General features: G+C 41.5%; 1 protein-coding gene across 2 annotated transcripts in view; it reads left to right on the forward strand.

Annotated features, from left to right (window-relative positions):
- The first annotated feature begins 236 nt into the window (after positions 1–236).
- Positions 237–14,063, forward strand: part of GLRA1 (glycine receptor alpha 1) — a 123,982-nt gene continuing 110,155 nt past the window's right edge. For both annotated transcript variants that reach the window (XM_075274893.1, XM_075274894.1), the window contains exon 1: positions 237–878. In XM_075274893.1, coding sequence (XP_075130994.1) covers positions 823–878 — 56 coding nt within the window. In that variant the 5' untranslated portion in view covers positions 237–822. The remainder of the gene's footprint in view (positions 879–14,063) is intronic.

Raw genomic sequence — 14,063 nt, forward strand, 5'->3', positions numbered from 1 at the left:
ATAATTTTCCAAACAGGAATTAAGAATCGCTTCTCAGGACAGATTATGACACAGAAAGTTCCAGGCAGCTGAGAGTTAACCCATTCCAATGATGAACAAGCCCGGCGTCCAATCACAGGAGGCCTGGGACATTTTAAAATCAGACGGACCAATGGCTGCGCCCGGGGGGAGGAACTTCTAAGGCTGGAGAGGTTTTTTTTTTCTACATTTCCCCTTTTTTTTAGTTTAGTAAATGACTGCAGTAAGGAATATGCTAAGAAGTGTTGATTTCTGGCGGCTTAACATGGGGCAAGAAGAGAGAGCCTACACACTATGTTCATACTGATGTCCCATTGATACCCTAAAATGCCCCAAGACTGTGAAACTTAAAGGAGTGAGTGTTTCCTTCTCACTTTAACCCCCCAAGCTATGGGACAGATTCTTTACTGCCACAACAAGAGCTCAATCCTCTGGGAAAGCATACTGACGGCAGCACAGGAGGAGAAGACAATGCTGAAGAGGGGACAATAAGGGTCCAGATCCTGAGGGTTGTCCCCCCACCCCCAGCTCCCCTCTCTGGCTGCATGGAATATAAGGAAACTGTGGGCTTGTGCAGATGGGAGCGTAGTGTGCACCGGCTCCTATGACTTGCTGCTTTTGGTGACTTTGTATGGAGAGAACGCCTTGGTGCAGGTGATTGAGTCAGGAGGCAGCCGCTGTCCCTGGTGCTGAAGCTGCCACCTTGTCTGGAGCTGTCCCTCAGCTGCCCACTGCCTGCCTGCCTGCATCCAGCTCTCTGCAAGGACTTTCTCTTGTAAGTGAAGCAGCCACCCAGCAGACAACATGTGCAGCCTCAATGCTCTGGGCATCTACCTATGGGAGACCCTGGTATTCTTCAGGTAATGCTTCTTGCCTCTTGCACTAGGGGTTAATCTCAGCCTAGCGGGGGCTTCTTGGATTAGGGCATGCGGTATAATCTGGGAGACTGTGTGTAATTTGTTACTAAGGACTTTATGTAATTAGTGCTGCAAAATCTGTAACCGCAGTGCTGATGAAAACAGCCCAGTCCTGGAGCGGGGAGGGCGGCCACTAGCGGCCGTCTGGGCGCACTGCAGCTGCGCGTGCCACTGTCTCGTCTCAATACAGGCTCGTTTAGCAATGCTTTTTACTATATTAATATTACATGCAAGGCGCACAGATCATGATATGATCACATTTGACACGCAGGGGGGAAAAAATGATAACTTACCAAGAATAGGCAAGGTTACCTTGAGCCTTATTAACAATGCAATAGTCTGCTGCATGGATAGTGTGAGCTAAGTGTATGGAAAGCCTATGTTATAAGGAAGGAATATAGCAGAGGGTGATAGATTACCATGACTATTGCTATACTATAACATTACTATCACTATTCCTATACTTTATAGGGTGCTTGTGTTAGTAATATGAAAACATTCGTTATCCCAGCCATTATTTATTTATTTTTTTCATTGTAATTTTTTTCTCTAATTAGCATTATTATTGCAATATGAAGGCTCTATATGTAAAATGTTAATAATTGTGAAATTATGCCACGCTTTTTTTTATTTTTTTTGTACCATGGAAATCAGCGACGCAGCGGAGAGATTGTAAAGGGCCATTAATCACATTTGCCAGGCAGAAGTCATTGCCCATTAGAGCTCATCGCAGACTTTTTTTTATTATTTTGTAGGAATTCTATTTCTGTTCTGATTATTTATAATATAGATAATATTTTTTATTGGAATGTGTCATTTCTCCAATGAAATACATTTTTTATTAATAATAATAAAAATAATCATAATAACGTCCTGAGTTTCTCCCATGAAATGTTCTCATTTCTTATTTTTTTCCCAAAAAAAACCTACAGGCGTATAAGATATTTTTTTCCATTAAAATTGACAGTATTTGTTGTATATTTTTATATATTTTTTAGTATGTTTTTGAATCCGTAATATTTTACATTTTCAGCCCTTCTTATATCGATCGCACTAAAGTTTCAGCTTTAGATTTAGATATATATTCTATTTTAGCTATTATTTTATTTTATTAGAATTTGTCTCCTTCACTTGTCAGTTCTAAACTTGATAAACTATCAAAGGCGCTGGAATGGAAAGAAGGCGATAGATATGAAGAGGGTATAACATGTCTGGTCCTACATCATATGGGTCTTTCCATTGTGACATAGCATTTTATTGTAAAAATTCTATAGGTGTGTTTGGAGTATTGTAAGACATGTTCATTTTACTGAGCCTAAAACAGCCGTCAGGTCTCACTTGGGGACACCTAGTGCCCTGTTTAACCAGGGGGTCAGATGTGAACATTTTGACAATGGACAGATAGTAATGTATCATGTTATCCTCTTGCCAGCCATATAGGCTAAAGGTGACAGAGAGGACACATATGTTCTCACCCCCGTAGATTTATTTCAGTGCCAAGCATATATTTGTTTCATAAAGCCATCACAACATCATATAATACAAGTACACCAATACCATATATACGGCAGGTCCATGAAATCCAGTGCCAAAAGTAATTGTGGTTAATATAATTATATTAGAATTCTGTGTTATAACATTAAGATAAATTGTAATATCTGATATTTTCGATCAACCTTTTTATATATGAAAGTAAACTAAACAAAATATATGAGAATATACAGCAGAATGTAGATAGGTGCATAACAAGAAGGGGAGGAGGCTGGAGGAGCATATGGCCTGGGCACTGGGTTTTGGAGGGATGAGGAAGCCGGCGAGGCACTCTGCCATGACCTAAGTATTTAGATGCTGGGCTACTATAGCAAACTGAGTCTTATCCTAGCTACGGCTATGAATGTGGGATGAAAATACACAAGATGTTTAGTCTCTGTTCACATCCTGTATATGCTGGTGTGTGTATGTTAAGTGGATGCCTCTGGCAGATGTGATATAATGAAATCCATCACCCCTAGTTTTTCATTGTGATTTCCCTTTGGAGATAAGTATAGTTATACTGACACTCTCTTGGCCTCCATCAAGCTAATATAACCCGATGGAAACATTTACACTATATGTCAGGAGCTTTCGCAGTGTCCTAAGGGTTAAAGCGGTTTTAGGGATAAAATTATTAATGATCCATCCTAAGAATGTGTCAGCAATATCTGAACGGTGACGGTTCAACACTTGGCAACACCATCAATCAGATATTCCCAGCAGCTGATCCACAGAGAATGGAGCAGGAAGCAGATAGCTCTGTTCTCTTTGCAGTGGCCAAACTAAGTCACTGAAGTTTAACAAGTGAATGGAAACTGATCTGCAACACCCTGGTCTGGTCAGTACACAGGGAACAGAACTGTCTGCTTCCTGCTCCATTCTCTGTGCATCAGTTACTGAAAACAGCTGATTAGCAGGGGTGCCTTGTGTCAGACGATCACCAATCTGATATTCTTTGGATAAGTCATCAATATTTTTAGCCTGGAAAACCTTTTTTAAACTTATCACTTATCCACATGATTTTTAAGTATCTGATTAGTGGCGGTCTGAAGTATAGGACTCCCAAAGTTCACAAGTACAGGGGTATTGTGTCCCATCATATGTACTGCAGTGGCACCCTTTCATTTCTATGGGACTGCTGCAGATAGCCAAGTACTATACTCTGCTTCTCTTCAATAGTCCTATATGAATGAGTGGAGCTGCAGTGCACATGCTTGACCACCACTCCATTTATATGGGGGAAGAACACGGGACTCTCTGTCTCATGGTCAGGTGGAGGGGGTCCCAGTGAGTAGGTGACACATTTAAATATTGAGATAAGACATTTAATCCACTTTCTATTACAGATCAATATAAATGTAATAAAATATTTTATATATATATATAAATATTAGATTGATGAGTTTTCATCCTGATGGGACCAGTAAACTAGTACTCGTGGAGGTGACGTTGTGTGATATTGTTATTTCTACTCTTATTGTACTATTACTTCTGCTTTCTAGTTCATTCTTGACAACATCAGCAGACCGTACTGACAAGAGTTGGTTGGCCAACCCAAAATAGAGTTGTGGGGTTTAGCAATGCAATTGCCACTTTTCTCAGTTCAATGGACTTAGATCAATGTGATAGCCTGAGGGACCACATGGGGCCATCATGTAACTGATGTGTGGGAGCAGGAAGAGGAAGGCAAATTTATGTGGCATGCCTGCTCTCTTGGATAATAATGGGACATGAGTAATCCTATACACTCACTATAAGAAAGAACAGAAGAGCTCCTCTGTACCTTCTGCACCCTTTGCTTGGCTTTATTTTACTTGCTGCTGCTTGTGTTACTATGCAGTTAATCTGTGGACAAACTACATTTCCCACGATTCATCTGCTTTGTCTGTGTACCCCTCCGTTCTCCACTCTCCCCTGCAATGAAATCACAGGTAATAAATCATTCCCACATCCATGGTCACATTCCTTTGGTGATGTTTTGTTTGCTGCCTTAACTGCTCACAGGGAGGGGTAGGGAGCTTGCAAATGAAACGTCACACTGAGGTCATTGACCTTTAAAATAAATCAGATAAGCAGTGGCAAATTTATACAGGATATATATTAGGAAGTTTTTTTGCATTGATGCATCCTGATATTTGACTCATATTTTTAAAATCTGGATAACCCCTTTAACATATTTAAAGATTTGTTACAAGATATGTGGCATACAATGGCCTGTATTTTTTTTTTAAGAACAAACATGATTTTGAGATATCTATATGTGTCTATGTATGGAAATCCAGGTGTCGTTGTGAAGGGTTTTGCCGGCATGTCATAATACCATATTTGATTTGTATCATAAGAAATTGGAGTCCCTAGCAAAATCCACGGTAAGGTAAGGGTGGACATATTTATTATAACTAGTACATATCAAAGGAGGAGTTTGTGAGAAGAAACCATAGTAATAATCGTAAGAAGCTGAGAGACAAAGATATATCCATACAAGTGGAGTCCTCTGAATATCACGCATGCCACTGCTACTTCTTATGCTCCACACGTCTGACTTGCGAGCATCATCTCATATGTATTACTGTTTGTGTCTATTTGGCATAGAAATTACTGCAGAGTATTATATTATTACCTGCCCTAATACATGTCTTGTCAAGGGATGACAACTTCAGTGATTCATGTAATGAATTTTAATTCCCTTCTTTTTCAGATATAAACACACACAGGCCATTACATGGTTAATTTTTAGGATTAAGAAGCGTGATAGAGGTCAATGTAGATATAATGGGAAAAAAAATCCATAAATCCTCCATATATCTACGGTAAATAAATGTCCCACATAGGAATAAGACTTTTATTGAATGATTGTGCCTTTGTAGGTTAATGAATTAGGATCTTAAGTTTTCTCCTTTATCAACTGATCACGTCTTTTATGGTAGCCTAAAAACAAGACCTATCTCAATGAACAAATAGTTTGTATGTATATATGTGACTCTGTCTTCCTCGTATACATGTAACACTGGAAATCTCATATTATAACATAAAATCCTACTATATAACCAGAACACAGAAGGGAGCTATTCACACACATACTTACTGGACAGATCATTACAGTTTGTCTGTGTTAATGGACAACTCATTCTTTACAGTTTCTTGGGTCATTACTGTAATGTTATATTCGGCATGACAAGAGGGTTGGTATACTCTCCAAGCGTCATGCCACAATCCCATGACAAAATGGGAATGCAAATATCCTTGTGGAAATAATGACATTATACTGCTGTCCCTCCCAGGTGAATGTATATTGCTCTCTCATCATGTGGATCGAAATTAAGTTATTGGCTAAGTCAGTCACTCCCTTTACAGAGACCATGCCCAAAATAGCTGCATGCAATGGCAGCGCCGCAACACACGCCAACTTGCATTAGGACTTGCATTGTCTTAGTGATTGTCTTGTGTCCTCCCAATGTGTGACATTGCTTTAGATCTACTGGGGTAGGTATGAATGAAATATGAGCAGCAACCTAATGGAAGAGTGTAGAGAGGACGGGACTAATTGTCTATCATGATTGGACTCATGGTGGCTCTAGATGTGTCCACCAAAACTCTGGTACTCTTCAGGATCTGATGCAAAGGTGTAGAGGTAACCGGTATTGTGGATGGTGGTGGTAGCAGTTGCCCCCAGACTGATTTTTTGGTTTGGATGCCCTTGGTGCACGATTGAGGACGCAGAAGACAATTAAGAATGGTGCCAACAACTTTTCTATAATTTTCAGCAAGGCAGATAAACAGTTGGTCCAATCTTTCACAAAATGGAGAAAGACACTGAGTGACCAACGGAAAAACGTTCTAGTTCTGGCAGTCTCCTACTGAAATACATTCTTTCTCTTTTCTTCAACTGCAACAAAAATATATTTGCAAATTCCCAAGCTGAGAGGTTCAGGTTTCTGAAAGGTGTCTAGGTCTGTCCTGAAGACATACGTCCTGGTCTTTGAGGTCTATCCAAAAATTTTCTTCAGAGACTTTGTTATGCACTTAACACCATAAGTGAGGAAAGCAATAGCACATCTTGACTACAAAATAACACTGGCCCTGACTTGTAGCAGGTTTGGGTCAACCTATACCTTTGGGCTAAGCTCTACTTCCCCTTGGGGGGGGGGGTCAGACTGTCTCTTCTTCCTTATTAGTATAATCTAAGGTCGAAGGGATGTACCATTTACAGTCTCAGTGGTATAGTCCATTGTAAAGTCCAGTACAGACAAACAGCCTAAAAATATGTGTAAAGTGCAAAAATAGTTAACCCTTTTAGCAGTGTTATACTGGAACACTGCCAGTGCACTCAGGTCCATCTTGCATTCCCCCTTTTGACTGCTGTATTACTGATAGTACAAAATGTGGATTACTCATTCTGTGCGTATACCCTGCCAAATTGATGATCAGGGGTCAGCAACACTTTTATTTTACATTGTCAAAGCCAGAATATATATTATGGGGAAGTTAGCTTGGTAGAAGCAGTGGTGTGGACCCAAACAGTCAAGACAGGGACACAAAATATGAAGCAAACTGGTTTATTTCTTTAAAAAAAAACAAAAAAAAACCAGGAAAAATAAACAAACTGAGTAAAACAAAATACAGCCTTAACTTCAGGCAAGAACAACAACAAAAAAAAAAAACCTGATTGTCTGAGCAATTAACTAAACAGAACAGATAACCTGACTATACATGTGGCTTACTTCCAGCCACACAAACAAAACAGGAACAATATTGTCTCACTGGACTCGGGTACAGGACAGAACCACACATCTCCTTTCACCTCATGGAACTGCAATGCAAGAGCTGCAGCCTTTTCTGTACCAGTAATGAGCAATGATCTAAACCTGGGCTGAGGCCATTCAGAAACCTGGGGGTAATATATCTGGACTCCAGAACTCTGCTTGTCACTATATATATATATATATATATATATATATATATATATATATATAGCATCTGCCCACGACTTCGTCTGCAGGTTGGAGTTGGCGCTGAGCCGCTGATATTTTGGCATTCGCCGTTGGTTATGGTCCGCCATGTGCCGCCACGTCCACTCCTTCGCGCCCCTGTCCCATTTGCTCCTCGCCTGTCCCCGTGGGCTTTTTACCTACTGTCTGCTCCTGGCTCCCCGCAGCCACCCTCGTCCCCCGCGCACATGCCCCTTCACGCCCCCGGCCCCCCTCTCCCTCCGGGTCAACCTTCCCATCCCCCTTTTTCTGCAGACCCCCCTCCTATGGCCCCCACCTGTCGGGCACCCACCCAAACCCCCTGATTAGCCCCCTTCACAAAATCCCCTAATTCTCCTGCCAGCACATGCACTATCCCGCTTCCGAATGACACGGCGTACTCACCATAGCTAAGCTGGAGGGTCGGGAAGGCGCAAAACCAGTAAGCTGAGTGCGGCGTTGGGGACTGTTGAGCGTTTTTTTGCGTGATTGAGGAACAAACACACAAACCCACAAACATCCAAACACACAAACTTTCACCTATATAATATTTGTAGGATATATATATATAATACACATATAATATAATATATATACATAATATAATATATAGTATGTATTATATATTGTAAGAAGTCTTCCATGGCCGAAGTCTTCCAGCAGCCACATCCAACAGTGCCCCTGCCAGGGATTATTAAAAATGGTTTTAAAACAATGGTTATTCAGCATAAACTTTAATAAAATGACTTCAAATAATTCTAAAATTAACACTGAATATCTGCAGAAATAGAAAAATGCTAAGCACCAAATCACAAACAATCAAATCCCAATAAAATGACCTTATAAGATAATAGGCTTTGCAGACACATTTTAGAAATCAATCCAGTGTTATTCCCAAATTGTAAGCAATTAGATCTTATTAGAATTGGATCCAGCCCAGCATTACAGCGTTTTCTGGTTCAGTAGAGCCGCGTATTTGATTTCAGAATAAGGCGGTATCAGTCAGCGCAGGCTGCATTAAATCTGCTCCCACTATAATCTCCCCGTATGGATTTTCTCTAATATAAAATCTCACTTTAAAAGAGACTCAGCCGTGAATCAATAGACGGGCTGCCAATAGGTACAACTTTTACTCAGCCCTGAGGTGAAGCTTGATCAGACACAGACGTATTGTCGGGCATGAGAATGTGGCCCACAACTCTGTCAGACTCTGAACCATCATGTACCGTTAGGCAGAGTGTCTAGGGGCCAAGCATCCACATCATCGCCACATGTAGCTTGGGAAGGCCATGAAGGGCAAAGACTTGATGAACATTATTCAATCAGTATGGTGGGGGTCCTGCCCTTGTACACATCCTTATACATAGATGCAGGCAGCAACTCACAGTCAGGCCTTCATGACCGCGTTGGTTAAGGCCCTTAGGCCTCTTTAGCGTTCATTCACACAGAGGAAAATGGCGCTGAATGTGGAATCCGCCTCAGATTCAGCGCTGAAAAAAAAGCCTTCCATTGAAGTCAATGGGAGGATTATTTGTCAGCGCTGAATCTGAGGCGAATTCCATACCAAATTCAGCGCCTTTTTCCTTTGTATGAATGCATCCTTAAGGGTAAGTTCACACAGAGTTATTTGCCAGAATCAGCCTCAAAATCTGCCTCTCCTTAGGGTGCATTCACACTACTGATACACTGCCTGATTCTGAACGTTAAAACACGTTCAGAATCAGCGGCGTATAAAGCAGATCCCATTCATTTCAATGGGAGCCGGCATATGAGCGCTCCCCATTGAAATGAATGGGCTGCTCTTTTCACTACGAGCACTCCCATTGAAGTGAATGGGAAGTGCTTGCGTGTACGGCTAGCTCAGCTCATGCCGAGCCGTACACGCAGCGCTTCCCATTCACTTCAATGGGAGCACTCGTAGTGAAAAGAGCAGCCCACTCATTTCAATGGGGAACGCTCGTATGCCGGCTCCCATTGAAATGAATGGGATCTGCTTTATTCGCGCTGATTCTGAACGTGTTTTAACGTTCAGAATCAGGCAGCGTATCAGTAGTGTGAATGCACCCTTACTCTCCCATTCAGTGGGTTTTCTGGCAGAGGTAAACAGAAGTGTCATAGCCTATCTTCAGACAGATCCTGTCTTGCAAACCCCAGAGATGAATGGGAATCAGAAAAAAAATACACTACCTTTTTTTACAGAGGTTTTTGGAGCTTTTTTTGCAAAAAAAAAAAAAAAAAAAACACTTAAAAAAACTCAACAATTCTTTTTTCTGCCTCCCATTAATTTCAATGGGGTTTGCAAGGCAGAATCCATAAGAAGATTGATCCTGAAACTATATTCAGCTAGAACTGAACTCCCTGACTCCCATAGAAGTGAATGGGAGAGTTGTGAGGCATTTTTTGAGAAAGATTTTGAGGCAGATTTTGTTTGGAAAAACCTCTGTGTGAACTTACCCGGGACTCCACAGAGGAACAAGAGAACTAGTGTAGGGTATATGTATGTACCTGTATGTGATAATCATAAATCTACTCTTATTCCATATACAGTCCTATGAAAAAGTTTGGGCACCCCTATTAATCTTAATCATTTTTAGTTCTAAATATTTTGGTGTTTGCAACAGCCATTTCAGTTTGATATATCTAATAACTGATGGACACAGTAATATTTCAGGATTGAAATGAGGTTTATTGTACTAACAGAAAATGTGCAATATGCATTAAAACAAAATTTGACCGGTGCAAAAGTATGGGCACCTCAACAGAAAAGTGACATTAATATTTAGTAGATCCTCCTTTTGCAAAGATAACAGCCTCTAGTCGCTTCCTGTAGCTTTTAATCAGTTCCTGGATCCTGGATAAAGGTATTTTGGACAAACAATTCAAGTTCAGTTAAGTTAGATGGTCGCCGAGCATGGACAGCCCGCTTCAAATCATCCCACAGATGTTCAATGATATTCAGGTCTGGGGACTGGGATGGCCATTCCAGAACATTGTAATTGTTCCTCTGCATGAATGCCTGAGGATTTGGAGCGGTGTTTTGGATCATTGTCTTGCTGAAATATCCATCCCCGGCGTAACTTCAACTTCGTCACTGATTCTTGAACATTATTCTCAAGAATCTGCTGATACTGAGTGGAATCCATGCGACCCTCAACTGTAACAAGATTCCCAGTGCCGGCATTGGCCACACAGCCCCAAAGCATGATGGAACCTCCACCAAATTTTACAGTGGGTAGCATGTGTTTTTCTTGGAATGCTGTTTCTTTTTGGACGCCATGCATAACGCCTTTTTTTATAACCAAACAACTCAATCTTTGTTTCCAAAATGAAGTTGGCTTCTCCAAATGTGCTTTTTCATACCTCAGGCAACTCTGTTTGTGGCGTACGTGCAGAAACGGCTTCTTTCTCATCACTCTCCCATACAGCTTCTCCCTGTGCAAAGTGCGCTGTATTGTTACCGATGCACAGTGACACCATCTGCAGCAAGATGATGCTGCAGCTCTTTGGAGGTGGTCTGTGGATTGTCCTTGACTGTTCTCACCATTCTTCTTCTCTGCCTTTCTGATATTTTTCTTGGCCTGCCACTTCTGGGCTTAACAAGAACTGTCCCTGTGGTCTTCCATTTCCTTACTATGTTCCTCACAGTGGAAACTGACAGGTTAAATCTCTGAGACAACGTTTTGTATCCTTCCCCTGAACAACTATGTTGAACAATCTTTGTTTTCAGATCATTTGAGAGCGGGCTGTCCATGTTCGGCGACCATCAAACTTAACTGAACTTGAATTGTTTTGTAGAAAGAAATGGTCCAAAATACCTTCATCCAGGATCCAGGAACTGATTAACAGCTACAGGAAGCGACTAGAGGCTGTTATCTTTGCAAAAGGAGGATCTACTAAATATTAATGTCACTTTTCTGTTGAGGTGCCCATACTTTTACACCGGTCAAATTTTGGTTTAATGCATATTGCGCATTTTCTGTTAGTACAATAAACCTCATTTCAATCCTGAAATATTACTGTGTCCATCAGTTATTAGATATATCAAACTGAAATGGCTGTTGCAAACACCAAAATATTTAGAACTAAAAATGATTAAGATTAATAGGGGTGCCCAAACTTTTTCATAGGACTGTATATGGCCACTGCACAGTACCTCTTCTCTTATCCTATATCTCTCTCTAGTAGGCTTACTTCTGCTACCTTATCTATATAGTACCCATATCTATGTACCTATGGTTCTGTTACTGTATCCACATGCTTACATTCATTACCATATCTACAAATGGAGATAATTTTAACTTGACATTTGATGTCAATATATATACAACCCCGGGCACATGAAGAACTTAATCTGTTTTTTCTACCTGCCAATCACTCCAAGGTATATAGGTGGCGCTAACCGTGGGGTTTTATGTTTTGATGGTTTGTGAACAAAGGTGGAGGCCATTGGAGCCCAAATAACAATGCCATACCTTGGGCAAATAACATTTTCCTATAGTTGCCTAAATAACAATGCTGCACCATGCTTCCACCGTCATAAAGTGCAAAATAATACAGGGTCACATAATGTAAAATACATTATATACTACTCAAATAATACAATGTATAGGGTCTAAATAGCAGTAAGTACCATGCAATGCTCAAATAATACAAACATACAATGCCATACAAAATAACTACACCATACTATTCATAGTGGTTGTAAACCTAGAACCTGGCATGGTCTTCAGACTGAGCAGTTGATGTTCCCGTGACTGCACAGAATGCATACTTTTGGTTTTGGAGGACCCACCATGTCATCAGGACATTACCCTGTGTCCGGTCTGTTTTCAGGGGGCCACAAAGATTGTCCACAGTGAACAAGCGCCTTAACTGACCCTGCATGGGCGATGTGACAAAAATTCACAAGCAGTTAAAGGGGTTGTCCCACGTCGCATACTCACCACTCTTCGCTGCAGTAAATTCTTCTGTCTTCCGGCTTTGTTGTGTCATTGGTGGGCGGGGTTACATATGCAAAGCCAGTGGTGAGAAGTCATCGCTTCTATGCCGCTGGCCCTGCGTGTGCGCTGCCGATGCACTAGGCATCGGACGTACAGCCTTCACAATGTAATACAGACCTGGCATCCACTGTAATAGAGAGGCGGATGCGGGGGAGTGTAGACGCCGGCACAGGTGAAGCCAGCAGCGGCAGGAGCGATGCTGCTATTCCGCCCCTCCCTCCCCTCCGGAATATCAGCATCACTCCTGCCGCTGCTGGCTTCACCTGTGCTGGCGTATACACTCCCCGGCATCCGCCTCTCTATTACAGCAGAGGCCGGGTCTGTATTGGTGACCCCTCCCCCCCCCAAAGTGTAAACTACCCTCCTCCAGGCTCGCTCCCGTGCACTTAGCCCCTCCTCCCTCCCCTCTCAGAGCAGCAGATACATCACTTGACTTATGACCAGATAAGTCAAGGGATGTGTAAAAAAAAAATATAGTAATAGTACTATAGTAATATAGTGGACAAACAAAGCAATTTTGCTGAAGCAATGTATTTAGGAAAAGTCTTACATTCACATTAACAAGCAGTATAGATAGGATCCTTGTGATGGGACAACCCCTTTAAGCTACCCATACACCTTCAATAGCTAATCAGGTGAGATAGGAGATCTATATTCATAGTAGCTAATAGGTAGTTGGCTTGTCTGCCAACATTGTCAGACTTTTTGTTAGTAGTATGGGTGCCTTTAGTGTCTAAGGCAATGTATATGATGATTTCAGGGTATGTAACAATTATATACACTATAAACTTACACAGTGGCACAGTATATATAGCTTGATGACATCATCGTACAGTTAATATGATGCACCAATGGCTCATTATACAGTGCCATTGGTATCTAAAGAATCCATATAAGACTGCACTTTCACCCCTACTGTTATTGAACTGCACATATCCTTGAGCAATACTTTCCTGACCTAACTTTTTGCATGAATCTAATGACGTCAGTGCTTGGGAATGGAACAGTAGGAAAGCCTTTGGGATCTCAGTGTAATGATGTAGAATAAGGAGCTCCTCATTGCAGGCAGTAATCACTCCGTGCTCATCTTTATAGCTCAGCAGCAGAATAGTGCGGCTCTGCCAGCGAATAACTCACATTTCTATGCTAATTTCCTCTATGTATTGTGTCAGCATCTGGCCATGGCTGAGACAGACAGAACATGAGGCTGGTTATGTGTCATGGCATTTTATATGGGGTTAGAACCTCTCGCTTCATCTGGTTTAGATGGAGGCTTTAATGCCCTTGTCGAGTCTAAGGGATTAAGATTAGAGGAGCATTAATTGTGGTTTATCTAGTAAATGTGAAAGGGGAGAGATGTGATCTGATCTGACCCCCATCATCGAGCATATGTGATCATTAGAGATGAGCGAACAGTGTTCTATCGAACACATGTTCGATCGGATATCAGGGTGTTCGCCATGTTCGAATCGAATCGAACACCACGTGGTAAAGTGCGCCAAAATTCGATTCCCCTCCCACCTTCCCTGGCGCCTTTTTTGCACCAATAACAGCGCAGGGGAGGTGGGACAGGAACTACGACACTGGGGGCATTGAAAAAAATTGGAAAAAGTCATTGGCTGCCGAAA

This window comes from Leptodactylus fuscus, chromosome 5 (assembly GCF_031893055.1).
Source record: "Leptodactylus fuscus isolate aLepFus1 chromosome 5, aLepFus1.hap2, whole genome shotgun sequence".
Lineage (NCBI taxonomy): Eukaryota > Metazoa > Chordata > Amphibia > Anura > Leptodactylidae > Leptodactylus > Leptodactylus fuscus.